At 33.3% G+C, this 25737-nt stretch overlaps 1 protein-coding gene and 1 long non-coding RNA gene across 6 annotated transcripts in view; one reads left to right on the forward strand and one right to left on the reverse strand.

Annotated features, from left to right (window-relative positions):
- Positions 1–327: 327 nt before the first annotated feature.
- siz (Brefeldin-resistant Arf-GEF family protein schizo) overlaps positions 328–25737 on the reverse strand; it is a 189516-nt gene continuing 164106 nt past the window's right edge. For 3 of the 5 annotated variants that reach the window (XM_089710201.1, XM_089710203.1, XM_089710202.1), the window contains 20 exons: positions 21363–21541; positions 20216–20360; positions 17592–17681; positions 16402–16616; positions 15846–15966; positions 14797–14905; positions 11598–11694; positions 11129–11279; positions 10385–10529; positions 9869–10039; positions 9011–9228; positions 8413–8593; positions 7802–8011; positions 7150–7287; positions 6628–6754; positions 6060–6263; positions 5756–5834; positions 5268–5389; positions 4226–4366; positions 328–3612 (listed from right to left, as the gene is read on the reverse strand). In XM_089710201.1, the coding sequence (XP_089566327.1) occupies positions 3512–3612; positions 4226–4366; positions 5268–5389; positions 5756–5834; positions 6060–6263; positions 6628–6754; positions 7150–7287; positions 7802–8011; positions 8413–8593; positions 9011–9228; positions 9869–10039; positions 10385–10529; positions 11129–11279; positions 11598–11694; positions 14797–14905; positions 15846–15966; positions 16402–16616; positions 17592–17681; positions 20216–20360; positions 21363–21541 (2944 nt within the window). In that variant the 3' untranslated portion in view covers positions 328–3511. The remainder of the gene's footprint in view (positions 3613–4225; positions 4367–5267; positions 5390–5755; positions 5835–6059; positions 6264–6627; positions 6755–7149; positions 7288–7801; positions 8012–8412; positions 8594–9010; positions 9229–9868; positions 10040–10384; positions 10530–11128; positions 11280–11597; positions 11695–14796; positions 14906–15845; positions 15967–16401; positions 16617–17591; positions 17682–20215; positions 20361–21362; positions 21542–25737) is intronic. The other 2 variants (XM_089710204.1, XM_089710205.1) reach the window with 1 other exon arrangement.
- Positions 18716–19606, forward strand: LOC149477705 (uncharacterized). Its single transcript, XR_016317550.1, has 2 exons — positions 18716–18757; positions 19323–19606. It is a non-coding gene; the product is annotated as an uncharacterized LOC149477705 (long non-coding RNA).

Below are 25737 nucleotides of genomic sequence, written 5' to 3' on the forward strand. Positions count from 1 at the left end.
AAGTATATAAGGTTCAAAATTCAACGACGAAACGCTTAATCAATTCCTTTTATCGTAATGCATTACATTTTAAAAGTACATAGCTTTAGAATTTTAACAATAGCATCGACCATTTTGTGAATTTATTCATTGGAAGCATTATATTGTGCTTAATTTTCACATTACATGAATAAAACCATAAAATATATTGAAATAATTATTTTGACATGACATATTTAAAAAAAATGTTATACAGTTTCTAACAAAATAAGGTACTTGAAGTTGTCTGATCATTATGGTTGGGACTAAAAATCTGCTTTTACGTTAATGTATACTTTTCTTTAATAAATAACATTAAAATATGTAAAAAAATACTAAAAAGTGTTTAGTAAACAATTGTGACATTATGGTCGACACTTCAAGTGTGTATGACAACGCACGGCGCGAACGCATTTTAGAACGAACGTCATTTTGGCGCCAAATTCAACTTTCTTTCAGAGCGCTAAAATTACGTATTAAGTGAAAAAAATGAATCAAATGAATTATTTTTAAGCGATTGCGCAGTACGCTGTTACTATGCGTTTCAACTAGTTTTGACAACCGACATTATTCGTTTTTTTTGCATCTTTTTAGTTTGACAAAAATCACGCTTTTCTATGTGTTAATTTTGTATACTATTTGAAACGCAAAGTATACATGTATAATAAAAAATAAGTTTCTTAGCCTACTTGGAGATTCGTGGAAAATGGACAGCATACAGAGACGTATACGTAAGTTGTACATTGGTAAAGTCAATCAGGTAGAAGGAACAAAACGTTCTTCGATATATTAAGTAGGAAATACGTTATTGTGTGATACTAATTATAAATTAAGTACATTTACAAGTCTTTTTAGGAGAGAAAATTTAAGATAATTCTCAATCAAAATTTCATAAAAAATTAAATAGAGATAACAAAACACGTTTACAATTAATTATGGCCAGCATATTTATCCAGGTTTAAAGTTACAAATCATAGAAATAATTAGTATCATCCAATAACAAGTTTTAAGTCGCAAGCAATAAGGACGCAAGTCCTCTGAACATTTTTCAACAATTGGTTTTCTATCTACCCACGTATCAAATAGTAGAAACAACAAGCCTAAATAACTGGTACAAAGTCAACAGTGGCTACTTTAACGCTATTTATAGTAAGGTTTTTAGTATTTAGAAATTTAAGGACTATATGAGAAGGACTAGTGAATCTAGATTTTTCTATGAAATGGCTACAACTATTGATTTGTGCATGTAAAATTTCCAGTGTCTATTTTTAATAATCGAATGACTTACATTTTATAGTATTTTTCGCTAGTTCTTCTAATATACTCCAAGGAAATATTTAAGTTTCCTGACCATTTGAAGAGACACTGGAGTTAAAAAATATATCTCTCAAGGATAGCCAATAACAACTCTATTTAATTTTACCTCCGAGAAAATTCGTCGAAACATTTTTATCTACCTAATTTTTTATTTAATGAAATAACTAGGATGTAACCAGAAATATAAATACCTAAACTCTAATATTTTAGGTGAAATGGTAATGTTGGGTAATTGTAGGTAACATTAGGGTTTTAGGGTGATATATGAATAATCGCTTTTCCATTTAGAGCGGGACGAAGTAAATATCTATAATCATAAATATCTGTATTTTTAAGTACTAATTTGGACTGAAATGAATGGTATTTGGACGCCTATTATACTTTAGAATGAACAACACTATTCCACGATTATAATTTTAATGAATTTCAAAAATTTGTCTAATTCTAACAATAACTTTCAACAATGTTATAAATTCGTTATAAACGTGATGTATCTATTTTGAATTAGTTGTGCAAAGTAATATAAACATCTATTGTATATATTTTGAACGTATGTACAAATTATTCTAAATAAGGAAGTTATTTAATGACGTCATATTATAATTATTATTATGTATTGTAATACTCCGTTGATGGTAACATTTGTATGTCGAGTAGCTATCCAAAAACCCTCAGTTCTTCAGATGTTGTCCAGCTTTCTTGAGTTAAATATCAAATTTTTTGGTTGGATAACCCTGTAACTACTATTCCTTATTTTAAAAGTTCCTGACAAAATTCATCTCTCTGGTCAAATTCGAATTGTTTTTAATTTTATACAACGCAAATAACACAACGCAATTTCTTATATGATTTTAATATTTATTTTGTATTAAGAAAAGGTAATTTTAATGTAGAATTTTATATTGATTTTTATATTATACTCGTATACTGATTGAAAGGCGATAAAATTACGAAGTTAGATTACTTTTATATGATAAGAATTTTATTAATTTTTTACTCTTTGTGTTTTCAAATACATTAAGAAATTGCGTTGTATTCGTACGCGTTGTATTAGCCGATGTTTATTTTTTGAATATTATATCCAAATTCTATATTGTCCCTTAAATCTGTTTTTATCAAACAGGAGATAATAAATATACATACTTAAGTGATTATGTATAGTTTTTGAAGTGAAACTTCTTTATCGGGGTTGGAAAAAAATTTAGTGTAACATTTTTTCGTTACGCGTGACATTTTTCCGTTACGCGCCATCTTTTTCTTATCCCTACCACGCGTGATTCGACTTATTTCTGTAAAGTTGCTTATAGTAAATTATTTTTTGAAAAATAAGGTCATAAAGAAGTTTCACTTCTTACGTGTGTACACGTGTACACGTACACATTTTTTTAGTGTTGTTTGTCCTACGAAGTTTTAATTAAGTAATTTTTAGACCTTACGTTTTATTATTACACCATGCCTGTGTAAAGTTAATAAGTTAATCATAATCCTACCAAGAAAACGGTCATCAAAACCCAAACATTTCAACATATTTTGTTATTTATTTACCGTTAATTTCCTACACAAAACGTGGACCCGATCTCGATTCATTCACTTTCTATTCAGTCAATATGTTCCTCAACTTCTATCAAATAAATATATGTAAAAAGTTAGTTCATAGAATCAACATTTTTTTCTACTCCCTAAACTTAAAAAAACGCGAAAAATGCTTTAAACGATCTGTTACTTGGCACATTTTAAAGTGTCAAAATCGGAAAAATCCTATCCATCCATCCATAGTATTTATTAAGTATAACCCAAACCTAACCATAAGACCAATGGCTTCCCAATGCCTTATAATACGCCCAGAAAAAGTAATGCACCATTACTACAGTCAAATACCCTGAAACTTCAACCAATCACATCGTTAGTGGAAGTCAAATATCATGCCATCTTACTCTATCACTCTCAATCCCACATATGTTAGACAGAGAACGCATGAACTGTATTTCACTTAAGTGAACTGTCCCTAAACCTAAAATGGAATTCAAGATGGCACAAAAGAAATCGGAATGATAATCGATTTAAGAAAAAATCAACGCATTCGAAACGCTTCACAACCTCGAACGGGAGACAATCGAGATTTCTGGAATCGATTAAATAATCGATATTTTAAAACCGAGTAGACAATGCGAGTCGATTAAACTTCGGTGCTCTTTCCAACTTGGCTCTTGGTGTCCGGTATGCCCGATGCGCTCAGCTTGCGTTGACGGCCCGGGAATATGCCTCCGAACAGACGACCTGTAATAGAAAATAAGAAATTATAAAACAGACTCGTTCAAAGTAAATTGATCCTTCTGGTCTGAGAAATAAAAAGCTTTTAATACCTACTTGGTGGAGTAGTAATGTAGTAATAAGTATCTTCTTGTTACAACACCTGATTACATGTTTTAAGTGAATAAAATTACTTATAACGACATAGCTATGTACATTGATATGAATATGCTTATAATATTAAATACTTTAAGTAACAAAATCACATCCAATGAATTCATTAAATCGATTAAACTTACTAAACTCACTAAATTTACTAAACCAGTGGTTTACGCACAGTGTTTTGAGCTAAGCAAATTCAGAAGTTGTTCAACTGTATATACTTATTATTATTTATCTGTATATAATATTAGTATTTGTGATTGAGACTCAATAAGTTCGAGTTCAAGTAAGAGTTTAAGCTTGAGTTTAAGTTTGAGTATGACTTTGAGTTTGAGTATAACTTTGATTTTGAGTAACTCACCAGGCGAGCGCTGCTCAGGCGGATGTCGGGGCGAAGTGAGTAAGTTTGAGTATGACTTTGAGTTTGAGTACGTCTTAAGTTTGAGTACGACTTTGAGTTTGAGTTTGAGTAACTCACCAGGCGAGCGCTGCTCAGGCGGGTGTCGGGGTGAAGTGGCGTGCAGAGCGTTGCGGCTGCCGTGCTGGAACGACACCGACATGCCGCTGTCCAGCGAGCCCACTGACCCGCGACGTTGGAGCCGTTCCGCGGCTAGGGCCACTGGAAATTAGGTTTATGGCTTAGTTAATTATATCATTTACCGCCTCCATGGTACAATGGCTGACGCGTGAGCGTAACACCGAGGGGTCCTGGGTTCGATTCCCGGTGGAGACAAAGAAAAAATATGTCTCGGTCTGGTAGGACACAGAAGGCTGATCACCTACTTGTCCCTAAAGAAAATCGATCAGTGAAACGGATGTATAATGCATCTGCCCCTTACCCCACTAGGGGACATGGGACTTCACAAAATATATTATGACTTCATTTTCTATAAGCTATAAGTTGTGGGCCATAAGGGTAGGTATAAAGCAAAATTGCAAATCTTCTATTATATGATACGTGTAAACTAGATACCCCCTCTTAAGTAGCCAGAGAAATGCTGATACTAAAAATATAAATAGAAACTAATACAACTATTCTTTTAGGGACACACAATTCAATGCGATGCGATACGACGCCGCATCGCAGGGACTTGTTATGCGAATTGATGCATGCAATACAATGCTGTGTAGTAAAGCATTGGTTCAGATGATCATAGCATAAAAGATAACCAGATATGCAAATTAGATGCGAATTTTTTTCAGTACATTACTGCGTGTGCATAGATTTACAATGCAAATTTACAGTTTTGTGTGAGATCCGATTAACTAATATTACAGAAAACAAAACTACCCCTTTTTATATAATACTAGCTGCACTTCGCGGTTTCACCAGCTTAGCTCCGCTCCTGTTGATCTTACCGTAATGATATATAGCCTATAAGCCTTACTCGATAAATGGGCTATCTAACAAATAAATATTTTTTTTTATCGGACCAGTAGTTCCTGAGATTAGCGCGTTCAAACAAACAAACTCTTCAGCCTTATAATATTAGTATAAATTATAATTGCTTATGACTTACCAGGATCATTAATATCAACCAACGAGTTGCTAAGCACGTTCCTCTTGATAACTGTAGTGGGTGGTGGATGCGGTGCTCTCGGGGCGGCTGGCGCGGGACAACTGGGTGGGGGTGGTACCGCGCTGTGACAGAACGTTCGAAATTTAAATGGTGTTCGAATTGTGACGTTCGACATTTAAATGTCATTTGAAGTGTGAAAAAGGAACGTTGAATTTTCGAATTTCGAATTGAAAGATTCCATTTTTGCTTTGATAGCAAGGCTCATAATGAGTATACATGTTTAGTAAAGTGTTTTAGTTGTTTTTTATAAGGGTAAAAGTTAAATAAAAGAATGAAAAGTATAGCCTTGTTTCATTTATTACCTATTCTTGTTCTTTCAAAATTTATATTATAAATTATTTATTTGCCTTGTTAATTAAATTTATACTTTTAACAGTTTATGCATACAAAAATACAATACTTTTATTTTATTTATTTTATCTACTAACCCATGAACATGTATATGATCCATGCACTGTTGGTGGTCAATTTCCACGTCAGCGACGCCGCTGTCTCGATTCTCCATTACTGTAAATAAAATCATAAAATTAATATAGATTGATATTTTGCGCTTTTGCGTAATAAAATAGATATTGTCACACAATATTTATTATCTTGTAAAATGCTTGAAGAACTGCGCAACTGTTTCCTTCAGAAGGAAATAGTCTTATGATATATTACTATTTGGCAATAGACACACTACACTAATCTTCACTACGTTTTCCACCCACTAATCTCACTAAATCCACTAACCATTCCTCCCAGTGTTGCCAGTATTCCGTCCCTTGCCCCTATTGAGCTCAGCCTCGATCCTCATGGCCTCCATCTCGTCCATCTCCGCGATGCTCTCCCGCAGATCCTCCGCGAACTTGCAGCGGTCGTGCTCGTTGCGCGCGTTGAACGTGGCCAGTCGCCGCCCGTCCACACGACGGGATAGACGTATGCCGAACGGGTAGTCTGTAAGGTAAAAGTGTGAATAATGTTTATATATTATATTACTGTTCAACAGTAATATAACAATAAATATATTGACAATAAGGTACAGTTTTGCAGGTGTCTATTTCATACCGAAAGAATAACGATAAGCATAATCCAAACATTGAATTCATGAACATTGTATTCATAATTTCATTAATTTGCCATTGATAAACTAAAATAAATAATATTGAATCATCAAAATATTTTGGATTGATCGTTTAAAGGCAAGGCAGAACAGAATAAAATAGAATATTAATTTAATCGTAGTAAAAAAAATATACATACTTCAATCCACCAATAAAATAACACGACTAAGTAATAAATTAATGTAGTATAAACTCACGTGGCACAGAGAACAGATTAACCAGCATCCCGCACAACGGGAACGACTGTCGGAACGTGTATGTCACTGAGGATTTCTTCTTGCTGAATATCTTAGTTATCACCAGCAGATCGTTGAATAGGAACACCTGGAAATGAACAATGATTCGCTTACTTATAAATAAATTTACTAGTGTATTCATAATAAACTGCTACAGCTTCTCATGTGTCAATTGTTTTTGAATCGATCGCTATCTAGTTATGGCAAGATTGTACTTAATGATATCTTAGTCCTATAACTTTATTTTTCAAATTATAATTTTAATTAAATACATTTGTTGTCAGAAATTACTTCATAAAGTGGATCTTTTATGACGCTTATGCATCTTGAACCTACTTGCAGTTTAATTGTACAGAAAATATGACAATATGCCCAAAAAGACGTTAATATAATTTTCACTCTTGCTAAGACAACAATCGAACACACCATTTAATACACACAACAACAAATTACAACCTTAATATGTATTCAAACCAAACCCACCTCTCTCTGATGAACTCCCGGTCGTTCCTTCTTATGTATGTCTGGTATTTCATACAGCCGGCAGTAGCAGACCAGCCGCCGGTGAGGCAAGGCCAGGTGCGGCTTCTTGCCAACTATCGTCGCTTGTACTTTCATCACCTGGTGATAAATGGTAAAATTTTATTGTTATTTTTTGACGGAATTTAGTTGCAACTACTGATAGAACTACAAGATTATTTGATTTTAAATGTCCATTGTGAATAATACAAATAAAACTAAATAGAAATACGAAAATTTAATTGTGTCAATTGTGAAGATGTTTTTTGCTATTCCACTGTACAATATTTATTTAAACCCAGTATTTTTAGTGAATTGCAATCGATGACTTCACAACAACACGAAGAAAAATCGATCATATTACCTTCGTAACACGGGCGTTACTCGGTCTTAATTCACTGGCCTTACACTATCATATATTCCTGCTAACATATCGTAGTCTATTCCACGGCAGATTAGCAACATATTAGCCAGGATTTATGCAAAGCAAAATAACCCCTATTACCTGTGTCACATGGTCGCTTTCCGATCTAAGCTCGCTCGCCTTCACCTAACCGTTTATTCCTGTCTATATGCGACTGTGAAGACTTATACAAAGCAAATTAGTCCCTATTACCTGTGTCACATGGTCGCTTCCCGGTCGGAACTCGCTAGCCTTCACTCTATCGTATATCCCGGCTAACATATCCCGGTCAATGTCCCCACAATCGTCGATACCGCGCAAGTTTCGCACGAAATCGTCCAGCGACATGCGTGCTTCTGGTTTTAAGTTTGGTGTGTGGAGATCCGTGTTCAGCATTATTATGGCGAACGCTAGGACGAATATCTGTAATAGGAATGAAGTTAGTTACAAATGGTAGCTTTTCTAAAGAAAGAAAGTACGTGGAATACTGTTATTATTCTGGTTATAACGTACTAAATATTTTTACGACTACTTTTGTTACGTGTTTTGTAGTCGTATATGTTTAGTTTGTTTTTAATAAGTACATTATATTTGGCCATGACATATCTTTACCTATTTAACAAGTTTAAAATGTTTTCAGGCTCCTATATTTGTTTTCTAAAACGAATATTTCGAACTTAAATCTTTTAACAAGTTATTCTAGAAACAACAACGCAATGTAACACATATAAAAAATAAGAAACATCAAATACTTCCAATGCGATTTTGAACTTTAACACAAACACCATAAGGTCCAAATTACAATGACAAGTCATTCAACTTACCGTATCCTGCGTCCTCAGCCGTTGCACGAAGTCGGTATTGCACACGCAGTACCGCCTCGCGAAGGCCTCAACCAATCGTTCGATCTTCTGCGCTTCTCCTGGAAGTCGGAAGTGCGCTTGGTACCGCCGTAGAGCGACATCTACCGCCATACCGGACAAGTCTAACTCGTTCACGAAGCATCTAGAAGGAACATTATAAATGTAAAATTTGAAGAAATGTCATACATAATACATATGCACAAAAAACGTTCCTTAATTGGCCAGAAACATTTGCTAATAAAATCATGTAAAAATGCAAATGTAAGAAGAATAAATGCAACCTCTGAAATAATGTCACGCAAGGCACATGCGCAAAGAAAACGTGCTTAAAAGTTGCCGTATCGCCTATGATATCAAATCGTGTAAAAATGTAAATTTCCTGTTATTTTATCTTCATTTTAAATAACTTTTTAGGATTCGTCAAGAAAATGTCTTAAAATTTATTTGAGTTTAGTTAAATTTTGATACTTTTGAAGATTTTATTTCAAATGTAACGGAGAGTGTCACTACAAAAAGTGCAAAAAATTCAGATCAAAGACAAATCACAAAAATCACTTACTCTAGTACCGCCATATTGAAGGGACTCTGCAGATTGCCCAAGTACTCGCCAATCATCTGTTTACTCAAGCCCTTCCTCGTGATGAGGAACCGAGCGACGCCTCGCGGCGAATTCTCCAGAAAGCCTCGCGATATCAGGTACGCAATGCCTCGCTCCGGTTTCTTGTTGAAAAGGTTCAAGCCCACGCGGTATTGCCGCTTACGGACCGTTTCTGACACCTGGAATTTGATACAAAAATTGTATTGTGGTGGGGTTTTTTTATTTATATAACTTACACAACAATATTTTCCTGCATAAAATAGGTGTTGGATATTTTATAGCTTTGGCAGGCATAATGAGCACTTAGTGCGCGCCAGAGCTCTGCGACGCTGTTCTATTTTCCAAAATTAATTTTTTCAAAGCTATTATAGAGACTTGAGCTCTGATCATACCATTGAACTTGTGACGAGATGTGTGCGTTGTGGAGTTGACACCACGTGCGTTAATCGACTTGAGCAGTTTTTTTTATAGTTGAGCGAGCAAGCTAGCAGGCAGGCAGGCAGGTGACTCACCTGATGGAAAGTAGTGCCCGTCGCCCTTTAGCATTCGCGTTGTCAGGGGCACCGCGAATGTGTTTCCGGCCTTTAAGATAAAGTTAAGTTTTGTCCTTTTTTTGAAGATTTCCTTGTCGAAGAGACGCTTGGAAACACCTCAGATGGTAATTATTCATTCCACAACGATGTTGTTCTTGGCAAAAAATGCCGGGAGAATCGACCGGATCGGGAGTTGTAGATCGTTTTTTTGTTGTTTTCTACACGAGGACACGTTTATTTATTAATGTTTTGCTGCACTGCTGCCCCCAGCTACACACACACGCACCTTGAGCGGCGGCTGGTCGTGCGCGGGGCGGCAGCAGGCGGCGGGCGGCGCGTCGCAGTACGGCGGCGCGTCCTGCCGCTTCCACACCGCGTAGCGCTCGCCCTCGTACAGCGAGCCGGACGCGGTGCGTGCGTGTTGGTACTGCTGCTCCGCCAGGTGTATGTGCGGCTCCTGCAAGTAACGTATACGTAGAACATATAGTTTTTTATTTTTGGTTGTGAAAATTTTCGACCAATGACCGACCACTAGTCTGTATTTCTAGATATTTAAAACGTAATCTGTGAAAAAAAATCTAAAGTAGCAAAAGTTTAAAAATGATTCGTCAAAGCGTGACCTTTTTCATAAAAATTAACATTTATTTTAACAACACTACAAATTTCACTTTATCATGTCTTAAATAAAATCTAAACTGTAACATCTATAAAACCTATTATTCCATCCCACTTATGATCCTAATAACAATTTTTTTTTCAATCAAAATTCTTTAAGTTCCATAATGAATTATTCATTATTCACCTGATGCCGTGGCTGATACGGCTGATGATAGTGGTGCCTATGCTCCTGTGAAGAACTCGACGAAGAGGACTGCACGGAGGACATCGACCCGCCGCGCACCACCGCGCCGCACTCCGCCCGCCGGAGCGATACTGGACTCTCCGCACTGGAGATAGAGTTGACTTTTGAATACAATTATAAACATGCATGAATGAGATAGGGATGTGGCAACTGGGCATGTTCACAATCGTGTTTTTTTTTTAAAGTGAAACTTTTATTACATCGTCTCAAACTTTTTGGTCTGTGTAGCGCATGTCGCGTGACGGTCGGCTGCCGAGTAGGTATAAAGCAGTGTTCGGAGTCATTATCGTACAAATACGATAATTTTGTGCCTAAGTTTCACTTTTACCCTGGTTTCATAAAACCACACAACATTTTTTTTTTCAAATATGTATATGATTAACAGCACATTATATTCATTAAAATAAATATGCCGGTTGACGTGATGTATGACGTGACACTGAAGTTTCAATTTTACACACACCATTTTCGGTATAGTGTTGCTCGAAGTTAGCTGAATAAATCCATCAAACATTCCTATTATTAATTTATGTTTATTTTTTCTCTTTTTCGCGTATGGTTCGAATTAGAACCCAATTTCCTTAAAATCCTAATATATATTCAATCATACTAATTATTCAGCTTTAAATTATGTCCAATAGGGTGTCCATTCATTCATAACTCCTAGGTACTACTAATACTCACTTGAGGGTAATACTGCTGGTCCGTTTGGGCACTTCTGGCGGAAACCGCCTCGCGTTGGCCGCCTGTATCGCCGCCAGCTGCTGCTGCTGTCGGGCTGTAGGTGAGGATAGAGGCTTGCCCCCTGATGATAGGAGGTTCCCGTATATGGGGCCTGTAAAAGGATATTCAAAAAAAAGGTTAGGTGAAGTGGCTTATACTAATGTTTGATTTCTGGATCGAAGACATTGATATAAATGTTACGATTTAGAATATATAAGTATGTATTTATGAAAATGATGAGTAATTTTTTGGGTAGTTTAAAATTATTGATTGGATGTATTCTTGATCGAAGTCAAAAATATGTTTTTTGTTTGGCTCTACTTTTTAACTTTGACTTATCTAAATACGATGAGTAAAATATTTTTTTTTTTACAGATGATCATTCCATTTTCATACACAAGTTCCCTGTGAGTTTTTCGTTAATAATTACCTGAATTATTTAGTAATTGGTGGTTATGTAGAGATTCATTATGTGATGATGACGTCGATATATTAGTCACCGAGCCGCTCACAGAGCAACTGCACACCTGAAACGAACAAATATCATTACAATCTTATCGTGTTTATTTAGTTGACGTATATAATAAGGTTAGTGTGAGTAAATAAGTAGCGGTATGATTTTAGAAGTATCCCTGTAAGTGATTATTTTATATTTTTGGTGTTTAATTATTATTTTTTGAAGTGAAACTTCTTTAGGCGATACCGTTACGTCATGGAGTAAGGCAAAGATTTTGGTATCTATGAATCTTGCCAAAGAAATTTCACTTCTGACACGTGTGCTCGGCACACACGCTCTTTTTTATTACAAATCAAATGAAGATCAGAATAAAGTTTGTATTTATGATCAATGATTATAAATTAAAACTTAATTCTCCTCTAAATAATTAATAACAAACGAATCAAAATTTAAAGACAACACGATTTTTTGTTTCAACATTGGAATGTAAAATATGTCAATTACTTAAAACCTGAATGATTATCATTAGTTAAAAATGCAATACATTGCATTCTAAAATATTAAATTAATGAGTAATTAGTCTAAATTGATTATAATATTATAGAAATATTGTATTATGTCTCGTTTGTTTACTTATATTTCCCACGGTACGAGCAAAATCTCAAAATTATATACATTATTTACTTTATATGTAAATGTATATACATATAATATTGTAATTGAAGCAGCATGGATGAATAACTGTTTTTTTTTTAATAGTTATTATTTCATTTATATATAAAACGTTAATTCAGTTTGTATTCAGTTTTTTGCTTGTTATTTTGTTTTATCACATTATTGTTCAAGTAACCTAATTTTAATTAAATAGGGGAGAGAGGAGATGCTTATCACAATTTCAATAGTGTTTCTTATCTATAATATGTACAAATAAAATGCTGGTGTCAGTTGGGTTTGTAAGTAAATTCCTTCAAAACGTATTATTTACCCCTATTATTATTTTCAAATGATTTTTCTTTAATAAAAAGTAAAGAAATAAGAACATGCATTAAGAATTGTTTTTGTCTTACTTATTGGTATCCCTGATTATCTATACTAATATTATAAAGCTGAAGAGTTTGTTTGTTTGAACGCGCTAATCTCAAGAACTACTGGTCCGATTTGAAAAATTCTTTCGGTGTTAGATAGCCCATGTATCGAGGAAGGCTATATATCATCACGCTAAGACCAACAGGAGCGGAGCCACGCGGGTGAAATAGCGCGCGGCACAGCTAGTTACATTATAAACATAATATATCAGTAAGATATGTTTAGTTAAGTTAGATATCAATTTTAATATCTGTTTTACATTGTTTAGTGTATTTACTGAAATAAACCGGGATACTTTATTCATAATCCTTTAGTGTCTATGTGACCAATGATATCAGATATCCCATAATTTATTTTATTTTTATTAAAACCCCAAAATAATTTATATAAAATTCTCATCGACTAACATTATCTACTAGGTACATAATAAAACTCACGTCACTGCTATAAATAACAAAGTTAATATGTATTGCTATTTTTACTTATTATTCAAAAAACTAAAATAATTTACATACATCATAATTACACTTATTATCACAACACCGTATTCTTATCACACGATTCATGAACCAAAAGTGCCTTTTCTTCACAAATCTCTTCACCAACATTTTACTTTTATACCGTTCCATTATTTAGCTTATTTAAGCTTTATTTACCAGTATTTACTGGACGTTAGAACTGTTTCACATTAGAAGAATCACTGATAATTTTTAACATTGTATCATGATAGGCAAATTAATGAAACAAACACTTCACGCTATTTTAATCCTTATACGGATGTAATAAGGACTAATGTCGTGTGAAACAGTTTCGCAATGTAAAGATTAGGTTTTTGTACGATACGATAATTAAGTGTACAAATATTTGAAAATTTCGTAGATAACATCCGCGTAGCTTAACGTGAGAGAGCCATTGTGTATTTTATTGTAGATAATTAGAACTCTAAATAATTATAATTGAATTTAATGTTTTATACAAAACTGTAGCTATTGCCGATTTCTACCGTTAATTTTAAACTCAGTGTCTGTTAATCTTTTACTTTTTAATAGAACATTATAACTGTGTAGAACATGAGGTTATACGTGGAATTAAAGAAGACATTTAATTATTAAACAAACAACAGAGTAATAAATTGCAAATCAACACACATACGTCAAGAACCGTAATTATGAAAAAAAACGTTGTGACAAGTATGGATCGTTTTTCCCACGCAAAAATATACACTATCAAAACTAGCTAGCTATTGGCCAAATAGATAGGAACGCGGGAACGTCATTTATTGGCTAGCTTGTGACGTCACGTGTTCTGATTGGTCAATGCACGACGCTTGCTATATTCATAGAATAAACAATGCGAGATGTGACATTTTGCAATTAGATAAAAAAACGTTTGAAACAATAACATAAAATTGAGTAAATTGCAATACTTAATTTTAACATACTCGATACTTATTAAATACATATTGGTTGACCTAAATTACAACACTTATCTGTGTTCGCGATAACCTATGTATTACTGCACCGATTTCTACTCTGTTTTTACCAATGGATAGCGTGGATCTCAAGGCAGGATTAGTTTAGGTAGATCACTACTTTGCGATAAGGCCGCCTTTTTAATTGTTGGCGTGTATGTTTATATTTCTGATGCAATAAATACATTTCGTTTTATTTTCAGGTTGCAGTGTATACTTTGTTGACGTTGAAAGCTAACAGTTCGATTCAAACTTAATGGCGGTTCGGAAGTTAGCTGTTATATAACCTTAAAATGATTAACATGTGTGTTTAACTAAAATTGTTTTCTGCGCATCGGAACGTACAATGTTCTACCGCTATTTAATTTGAAAGCTAGTATTGTTGAAATAATTGTATATTGAAACACAACTTGTGGATGCTGATAAATTATCTTTATTTTTATAATACTTTATTACAAACTACATTGTGCGCACACGACATTACACCACGAACCACAGAGACAGGAGGAGGGCAAAGACAATTGCAGTTTACAGTGATACCATACAGACTATACAATAACCAAAATACAGATTATAATATTTGCCTATTACAACAAGTATAATAAAGTAACTTACCCCACTATCAGCGTCCCCCCTGTGATGGGGTATCTCACTCGCGATCATGTGTATTTGGTGCGCGGATTGTTGGACGCGGGCCACCATCGCGTCTACGTCGTTTTGGTTTCTGGAATTATGTATAATTTGTTATTAACTACAATACTATTAATTATTATTAGCTATATAAATTCTGCTCTAGACTTTTATGAGGTTCATTTTGCTCCTATTTTCACATACGGACGGACATAATATGTATATCGCTGACTAAGTTTGTTGATCTTTTTGATTTTGCAAATTACATTGCATGATGTTTTCTATCACGATTTGTATGAAAATTTGAATTAAAGTTGGCCCTATATTAAAAGCAGGCTTTTTTTAAATCATCCCCTGTTAATAAGTGTGTTAAAAGTGAAAAAGTGATAGCGTCTATGTTTTTGTCCACGGGAATAACAGGACACAATTAGTTCTTTATGAATATAATATTGACAATTAATTGTACCTAACGTCAGTAAGTTTAAAGTAGGTCATAAAGCTTCAGTTCTAATGAATTTAGTCGAACTACATTATGCACTAGATCTTAACTGTATTGTTAACTAGATCTTAACTTTAAAATGCATTACCCTCAGCTTCATAATGCATAAGACTTGACTTTGTATGGCGCTTTTGTGTGTGGAAATTACATTTTTCGTTCATTTAAAAAGATTTGAGGAATGAACGAATAAATATTTCATTTGAATTTTCTTTGAATATTTCATAGAATATTTCAAAAATGAATTATCTTCGTTTTGAATACAACATTACTTCTAAACAAATATTCTCGCACTATTTTGAACATTTTTCATGTTTTGGTGAGCGATTTATATGATTAGAATTGTAAACATCATCTTATAAATTAATTAAAGTTTATAATTGACTCATATCATTATATTATTATATTAAAAAAAGGTTTGTTAAGTCTTCACACAACAAAAATTGTTAGTTTGATATCTACCCTCTTTTCCCTCCCTCTTTTAAATTTTATTATCTATCATGTTATTGATAAAAATGTTAAATAATATAAATCTCACCCCATATCAACATCATGGCGCTCTCTAAGCGACATGGACCGCATCGGTCTGGTGAGAGCCAGCATCTTTTCCGATCCAGCCGGACTCTTTTGTAGCATCGTGTTGGCGTAGATGTCGTTACCTGTTTATGGATACAATTTTTATAGTTAGTTTAGCTTTTAATATATGTCATTAAGATAATATCGTTCTAATAAACTATAAAAGGATAGAAGTTGTTCTTGTGTAGTGAAACAAGATTGCAAAGTTTGTTGTTCTATATTGGACATTTCATAATAAAAGTTTTCTCAGTTATTTTACCTTTAACTGAATGAAGCAGAATCTAATCGTGTACAATGCACGTATTCTTTAATCATACACATCTTATAATTGTGAAAATAACATTAAATTTATCTTCACTATTGTCCATCATAAAACAAGTTATGAGCCACCGTTACATTTTGCCACAAAAGTCTTACTAAGGTTTGTGTGGATGGATAGAATCATATTGCTGTTACATTTTGATACATGAAATAGTTCGGATGGCTTTACGACACCTCCAACTTCTATAGTAACTTACCATTAACCATCAAATGCTCGCCATCCTGCATCCGCCTTGCATTGGAATCAGCCGCCTTGGCCATAGCAGTAATGGCGCTAAACTTCTTTAGCAGTTGCCGACGTCGGAACGCCCTTTGTATGGTGACGGCCGCACGACGAGCGCGCAAACCTCCGTACCGTCTCTCTAGGATTTCAACTTGCTTGTCCAGTAGATCTTGCGACATTTCATAACGGCTGCAATGGTTGGTATGATTTAGGAAAGAGATTTTTTGGATGTGTGATATGTAGGGGAATATTTGTTTATATGTATGAGGTAGGATCATGAGATATCAGGTAGTTTTTTTACTTAGTTTAGTAGCGGCTTTGATATATTGAATTATATATTATAGTAGTCATAAAATAGCCTTGGGCTTCTAGCTTTTCTTTTTAATTTTTATAGCGACTTTAATTTATATTATAGCAGTAAACATAATAAAATTCTTTATCTTTTAATTGGCAAAGAAATTATGTAATTCTTCGTATATAATTTTCCTTTTATGGTTAATATAATGATCAAATGTTTTTAGCTTGTTTATTTGCAATATAGTGATGTAATTCTTCGATAGCAATCAGTAGAAACTTACTCCAAGTGCCTATTTTATGGTACAATTTATGCAAGATTGTTGAATTTTATAGCTATAGTATTTTTCATAGTATGATAATTACATACGTAGCCAAACTACAATACGAAAGAAGAGTTTTCATAGATAACTGTGAATTTTAATCAGATTATAATAATCGATGAATTACTGAATTAAGCCGATGTGTCTATCAGTTGTTAAGTAATGTTAGAAGTCATGCCATGGTTACAGTTTATTGTAAGTGAATGAGAAAGGATCCTATTAATTTGCACAGATTCTAATGGATATGTGACAGATTCTATTACAAACCATGCGTAGGTTAAAGACACGAACACAAGAAGGAGTTAATTGAACCCGTTTCTATACTTTCAACGATTCCTTTTCCTTACGAATGTTCAGATTTTGACAAAACTTTATTAAAGTAATGTCAAAATCGAATACGTAAGTAAAACGAATTGTTTGTCAGTATGGTAACGGGTCATTAGGTAATGAATTTGCTGGTTTATAATTGCGTGTAAGATCTACGATCGGAATTATGTCTAGGATAGTTAAGGCCACAAGGCTAGGCATTCCTGAGCTGTGGACATACCCTCGTGTCAGTTTTCCCCTTTTTTGGGGTAAACTTGTATCTTTTTGCGTTATTCCCGTACTGCCAATGATCCCAACGTCTGTGCCTCGCCTATGGAAGGAATTCATTTGTAAACTTTTATCTCGACTCAAATATGTGTGTATTTCTGTATCTTTTTCACTTATTGTTCCCATTGTTTACACGTGTTTTTATCCATAATTGGATTCCGCATGGCTTAAATAATGTAAATAAACACTCGGCAAACCACTCATATTTTATAAATAATAAAAATGTACTCCTATATCCTAATGTTTGATTGTCTCTATAAAAAATGTACTTCTATTAACATTAAAACATTCAGTACTATTTGTATACTACATTCTCTAACATTCTCTAGTAAATTCTAGACCGTACCTTTCCCGATAGCCTGTTAAATAATATGCTACAAACTTAAAACATCATAATCTTTCACTATCCTTTCAACTACATCCATACATAACTACATCTCTATCTCCAACTATAACTCTTCACACAGAACCTTCTAGAACATTCTAGAACGTTCCAGAAGCTTCTAGAACGTTCTCGAACGTACCTGGGCATTTTCACAAAAATGTATACCCCCCTGATTTTCAACTGTCCCTCGAATTCATTAAATTCTATATAATGAAGTAGTTGCCAGAATTATTTATATATGTTATCAAAGTGATTATACGTATACAATATTTTGTTTTTTTAACAAAAACTATGACAAAATCTAAAATAAAGTTAAGTTAATTATAAATAACAATCGAAAAATGGGTAATTTTACGCTGTCCCCTGCTTACTCTTACGCGTTTATTACATTATTTCTTAACTTTTTTGTAAGAAAGGTACCATCTTTTAAGGTTTTATTTGGTCCAGGATAATCAGTTACTGTGATAATAGTTAAAATATAATAACCTTATATAACAAAATAAAAGATAAAAAAATAAAAAAGAAAATCAAAAAAATTGTCCTTCCCGGAACATTCAGTTGTGTCACCGATTTTCTAAAAAGAAAATTACTGTGGTTCAATTAATTTTGCATTACTGTCAACACCATAGCTACTGCTATGCAACTTATCAGGTTAGAAGCCGTCAGGGTCAAAAAACTGCTTAGAAGGAGTTCACGCGTGTTTGCAAGCCGCAGGGACCAAATTCTTCATTCAGGTATGTGACCATATTTTGGCTTATTTCTATCTATTTATCTTGTAGTATTTAGTTAATTTTGTTTTAAATGTTTTTATATGTAAGTTGATCAAAAGTTTTGATGAATATAAGTGTTGTGGTTATATTTTAAACCGTTTTTATTACTAGAGGATTATCAAATGTGACTTCCGCTGTGTGACTATTTGAGCGGTCACATATACGCTGAACGAAAAGTCACAACATGCCTGAACACATAAAGCAATGTTTACATGGCGATTTTCTTGAGCTATAAAAATATTTTTCTAAGACATTTTTGACTGAGTAGGAAACTACGGCAAAAAGTAGATTTCAAAAATAAAAATTATTTCCCCATACAAATCGCAACAGCTGATTGATCATTTTGCATGAGGAAGTAAAATTTTTTTTTGAGGAAAAAAAAAAGAAGCATTATGCAGAAAAAGAAACAAAATAAGCCAGCAGAACTAAGAATCTAGACAATGTGCCTTGTATAACAACGAAAGATAATAATGGAACAAAAATTAATTTTTTTCACGATATTTTTCATTGGTTTTTTTTTTATTTACAGATTAACCTTCGTGTTTGCAGCGTCCACTGAAACAAGATTTTTTTTATCAAATATGGTGATTGAGATTATTTAAGGTTAATAATAAACGAATCACGAAGACTGATTATCGACTGATTAATTTGATTAGTGCCAATATAAAACATAAAAGAGACTTCTTATTCTTGAATCTTGATAGTAATTTACCCTTTAGATAAATAATAATAATGTGATGGCTTAAGCCCGAACTGATTGTGATAATTTAGTTTGAAGTTAAGTTAAGTTTATAATTATATTTATTATGTGTGCCTGCGTACTTTTTTTTCGCCATGTAAACGCACCCTTTCCCTTTTTAGGTATTCGGTTGTGTGACTGTCCCTATATTACGGAGCTGAATTTTTTAAATATTTCAGTAGATTTTACATTTAATGCCCTTCAAATCAGTCTCTTTAATGGAGAATAATACATAAGTGTAATATTTGTTGCCTTTTCTCTAAAAAAGTATCTAACATTTTAAATGTAAAGATAATAATGACAGTTGAAGTACCAGAGTCACAATACTGAATATACTATTGTTTTTTTTAATTAGCTTAGATCCAAAAGTTGGGAATAGTGAGTGTTTAAAATATACAAAATAACGATTTTAAGTTAATAAATAAACAATATCTAAAAATTCTTATATTTTGCACTGTTTTTCCAGCTACTGAATATAGTCACACAACTGATATAAAATTGCGAGACTTTCCATTGTGTCCTATTATTTTTACAGTTTTCTCATTTTAAACCCATCATATTATATGTTTTCTTGAAGTATATTGAATTTCCGTTTTAAAGAGACCAAAAAAAGTTTAAAATATAATACTATCAAAAAAAATATATTTTTCAAGGAGGGGGTACATTTTTGTGAAAATGCCCACCTGTTCGTGTGCACAGCGAGGCCGAACCCCTCTGGCGGTGCTGCGATGTACAGCGGCGGCGCCGGCTCCGCTGCGCCCGCGCAGAGCCCCGCACCGGTGGACGCGTTGGACGCGGAGGAGCATGACGAGTTGGAGTGGTTTAAGGCTGGAATTGTAATAGAGATTATTATTATTAAAAAAAAAAATCGTACGAATCGTGCCTAGGGGCGCTCGGACGTTGTTTATACGACGTTCGACCCAACTACCCTCACTTTGCTATTGTAATAATAAAAAGTCGTTGACTTGCTGCGATTTGTTATCAACTAACTACATCAATTAGGTAGCTGTGTAGAATCGCAGTACATTCTTATTACATTCAAACTAATATTTAACCCGGCCTCGCGTGTTATTACTAATAATTATTAATCATCATTTAACATCACAGAATTCACAGACAGCTGGTTTTTTTTGCCGATTTTTTTTATTGAAAATTAAAACGCTTTTCATCCATGTGTGGAAAGATAAAAATAAAACTGTTTTCTTAACTTAATGAATTACTATTTTTGTATTAATAGTCGTGTGCAAAAATTGGCACCGAAACAATTTACCCTTTATTAGAAATAAATTGTTTCCTGTCGCTTCACACGTTCACAAGGCCACCAGCGGCTTTTCAATTTTCTTCATACACCGACATAATTACAGTACACCATTAATTACTCCTAACTTGCCAGTCACGTGATACGTGTACGTGACATAAAATTGTGAGCAACATTATAATGTGTATAACCACACGCTTTATCTTGTGTGGTTAAAGTTTTTATTCACACTTATTTGAAGAAAATATTTAGTTGCAAACAACTTCTGTTCATTTAGTAAACATAAAAATGCTCACTTATTTTTAATGTTAATTTTATAATTTTTTTTATTCCATTGTGTTAAGTGTAAAAGTTCAAAATTCTTAGTTTAACTTGTGTATGAGGTAAATTTGACTAAAACTAATAACACCTAATACGTTATAATAGTGAGAAAATCAAATAATATTCTATTTAAGTGTGTCGTTTGTTCTGCGCCAGAAGAACGGCTGTGTTTATTGAAAAAGGTGGTCGAAATATCATAACTGCGTCTGCACATCGCGCGTCACAAGCGATGTGACCACAAACCAACTCACCGGGCATGGGGCGATGCACCGCCGTGACGTACCGGTTGCCGTCCATGTACCCGCGGTCCGGCTCCGCATGGTGGCCATGGTGGCCGCTGTGTATGCTGTGCTGGTGCGAGTAGAACCCGTCTGGTGGGTGCAGCGTCACGCCGCTGCTGTTCTCCTCCTCATCGACTTTTTGAGAGAAGCTGCAACAATAGAACATCACGGTTAATGAGTGTAATAAGAATACGAAATCATGTAATTAAAATCTTAAAGAGAAGAATAAGTTTGAGACCGAAATCATGTTGTAATAAATACTTTTTATCGATTAATTATGAGTAATAAAGAATTGTATTTTTTCAGTACATAATAAATTATGTATGACCATTTTAGGTAATGTCTTCTGAGAAACAAATAACAATCACATCTAGTTCAAGAGACGGCAACGTAGTAAAATATGAAAAGTTGCTAATAAACGTTCTTTTCATAATCACAGAGTTCGTTCCACCCCATCTAAACATGACCGTTCTAGTATCATTTAAAACAAAGAAATGTTCATAGTATTAAAAATTACAAGATGTGCTTTTAGAAGACTCTTAAACTTACAGAGGGAACAAGAGAATTGTATAGCTCTATGAAGACTATACAACACTAGAAATCTTTTGTTTCCTACATAGGTACTTTTATACCGTGTTAGCTATAACCAATCGTCTGAATAAACTAATCATTTGATTTAATACAAAACTAGATACATTAGAAATCTTTCTAGGCATCTTCTTGGTTGATCGCGTTTCGGGTCTATTGCACATTGAATAAAATATCGTCTAAAAGGATCAAATTGATGGAACCTTGGTCCATTGGACCATAAAAAAGAACAATTTAAATACGTCCAAAAGTTACATGATAAATGACAGAAAATATAATGTCACGGCGTAATAACATTGAAATGTCAAATGATCGGGAGGTCAAAGACAAGGATATAAAATTAAACTTTAGTTCATATTATTATTTTGAAGAAATTATATTTCATAAAAAATTGTCGTGTTCGTACATCCTATTTTAGACGGTTTTTAAACTAAAGGTGAATTAATTATCAATGAAGTTTATATTTTTAAATTAACGTAACACATAATACACGTTACATTCTTTGAATATTATTGAAGACACTAATGTTTGTAATCATAATTAAAAAAAAAATTATCACAAAACTAATCCTCTAATTCAATTTCTAGTGCCGATAACCGATAACAATTAATTGAAAAACATGAATTAAAATGACATTCCACAATTGCGTAAATAATTGATAAAATTATATCATAAACATGATAATCTATATAAATCTTAATGCAGTAGAAAATATACAATAGAAATAACCTTGAATGGAGCCTAACATTAAAGATGTAAAATAAATCAACTTAATTATTCAATCCTTATAAACAATAAATATAATTAACATTACAATAATTTTGTTTGTTTTATCGTCAAAGGTCGTCGAATTAATTCAGACGGCGACGCTACTAATTCGTAAGCTAATTACTTAATGCTCTATTAAATAAGGCTTATTTGCTTAATTCGAAAACAAGCAAAACGTTGTTGGGAATTTTAAAACGATTAAGGGTATTTTAATAAATTATTGCTTGTGATTTACATTCCAATAAGTATATATAAAGTTTATATTAATTAATATTGGGTTGGCATAAAGGCAAAAATATTATCTATAGTTATAAGTAAATAATTACTATAGACACAGTCAAGACGCTCTTATCACTTAGATATATTTACGTAGTTTACAAAAAAAGTCCTGCGAATAAGAAAAAACTTTCATTTATTTAAAAATACAATTCACTTCACAGCGGAAGAACATCCTACTATTATCGAATAAAGTGCCAGTATTTCTATTAAGCCCTTTGTAAAAAATAACTAGCTCAAACTTCATAGTCACCATTTTATTTACTCAACTAAATACAGCGCTAGCTTTTGAAAAATAGCCCAATAAAATTCGGATTTATTAAACGTCGCATGAAAGCTGGAAAAATTTATTATTTTCATTTCATTTGAAATATTCACTTTAGTTATATTTGATAGTAAATGGCGTATAAATTCAACAATTTTATTTCATTCTTTTTCTGCGAAAGTATAAAAAAAAAATTTCCTATCAAATTGTATTCTTATTAAATCTAATCTAATCTAACATTATCATCAATCAATACATATAATAAAATTCTAGAAAAGTGGTGTCTGTACAATGAAAATATGTAAAAAAAAATTAGCAGGGGTTATTACTAAATCGATCCCAAACCCAAAACTGTTGTTAAAAAAATTTTTGTCTGTTTGTCGGTTTGTCTGTTTGTCTGTTTGTCTGTTTGTCTGTTTGTCTGTATGTTTGAACACGCTAATCTCAGAAACGGCTTATCCGATTTAGATGCGGTTTTCACTAATATATTGTGGTAAGCTTCATTTAACATTTAGTGTTTATTTCATGTCAATCGGTTCATAAATAAAAAAGTTATGACCATTTAAGTAATCACAGCGAACATTTGCTAAGGCATTCTATACATGAATTACTTTATTACGTAAATTATACGCTAAAGTTATTCCTTGATATGTCCAGATGATCATATCGAAAGTCCCCAAGCGTGGGGGGGTGGTTATGCTGAGGGCGTAGTAGGGGGGGTCAAAGGACCTTTATTTAGATTTTTGCTCATAAGTCTAAAACCTGCACAAATAGCATTATGGTTACTTCTAGGTAAATTTTCTATATAAAAGGTCTTTGAAATTATGTCGTAGGTATTATATTTTTAACCCCCGACGCAAAAAGAGGGGTGTTATGACCGCTATGTGTGTATTGCGTGTCTGTCTGTGCCACCGTAGCTCGCTAACGGGTAATACGAATTAGATGCGTTTTTTTGTTACATTAGTTGTTTATTATATTATATAGGGGTAAGTGGGAATGAAAAAAACGAATGTTAGTTGTTAATGTAGGTTGTTAATGTAGGTTATACCCAAGTGATATATCAAATGAAAATAGACGACATGTCAGAAACAATTAGTCAAATTTTATCAAAATCGGTTCATCCATTTATTTGATATAGGGGTAAAAGTGGGAATAAGTAAATGAATTTTATCAAATATACTCAAGTGACGTATCTAATGAAAGACATGACGTGTAAAGTACAATAAGACATATTTTATCAAAATTGGTTCATCCATTTATTGGATATAGGTATAAAAGTGGGAATAAAAGTTGTCAAATAATATACCCAAGTGGCATATCAAATGAAAGGGCATGACCTGACGTGAGAAGTATGATGAGGCATATATAATCAAAATCGGTTCATCCATTTATTGATTTATAGCGGTAAAAGTGGGAATGAATAATCGAATGTGGTCAAATAATAATATAATCAAGCGGCATATCAAATGACGTGTGAATTACAATTAGTCATGTTGTATCAAAATTGGTTAATCTGTTTATTACATATAGGGCACCTTAGGGGTGATAGTGGGGATAAATAATCCAAATGGAGTACCAAACGAAAGGATATGACATGTACATAATATATAGGTATGATTAGACATGGTTTAGATCAAAATCGGTTCTGCTATTTACTAGGGGTGAAAGGGAAAAGTTGAAAGTCTGTGAAAGTAGAAGGAATATGGGAGCGGGAGAATAACCACATCCTGGAAATTTTGAACTCTTCTGTACCTAAGTTTTATAGCTCAGTTTAGTAATAAATTTTACTAACAGTTCTTTTGTGTTATTATTTATTTTATTTCTTAACTTTATAATAATGTGTAAGTACTTATAATTTAGTTGTATATGATATAGTTGTATGTACGTGTTTCAAGACGTGTTTACTCAATAATTGTGTGTTAAGTAGTAACTACTATGCAGTCACTATTCCACGCGGACGAAGTCGCGGGCACAGCTAGTTTATAATATAATGTCCTACCATTCTTCTTCTAAAATTCCAAATTTAAGGCCACACAAAATTCCTACAACGAACATCATTAAACTCAAACTCAAACATTCATTTATTCAATTAGACTTGTTCTAGAATCTAGAAGCACTTTTGAATCGAAATAACATAGTTTTACCATTTGCCACCTGTAATTAATTCCTACACTTAACAAAGTTAACAAATCTATAGCACCATATTCAAAACAACAAAAAACCAGTGTCACTATCAGGAAGCCCTCGAGATATCTCATCAAATCTTATCAACATTTCGAGATATTTCCAAACGTACGTATCTACTAGGTAGGTACTATAGGAGTCAATATTTGCAGAAGACATCTGGGACGCTCTCACGGACCCTCGGATAAGGAGGGAAAAATACACAGTATTAAAGTATTCAGTTCAATGCAATGCTGAAATCTATGCGATTTGAGAATGTAATTC

Source organism: Colias philodice, chromosome 24 (assembly GCF_061535455.1).
Source record: "Colias philodice isolate Cphi_HAF_F1 chromosome 24, ilColPhil1 Martin Lab GWU primary, whole genome shotgun sequence".
Taxonomy (NCBI): domain Eukaryota; kingdom Metazoa; phylum Arthropoda; class Insecta; order Lepidoptera; family Pieridae; genus Colias; species Colias philodice.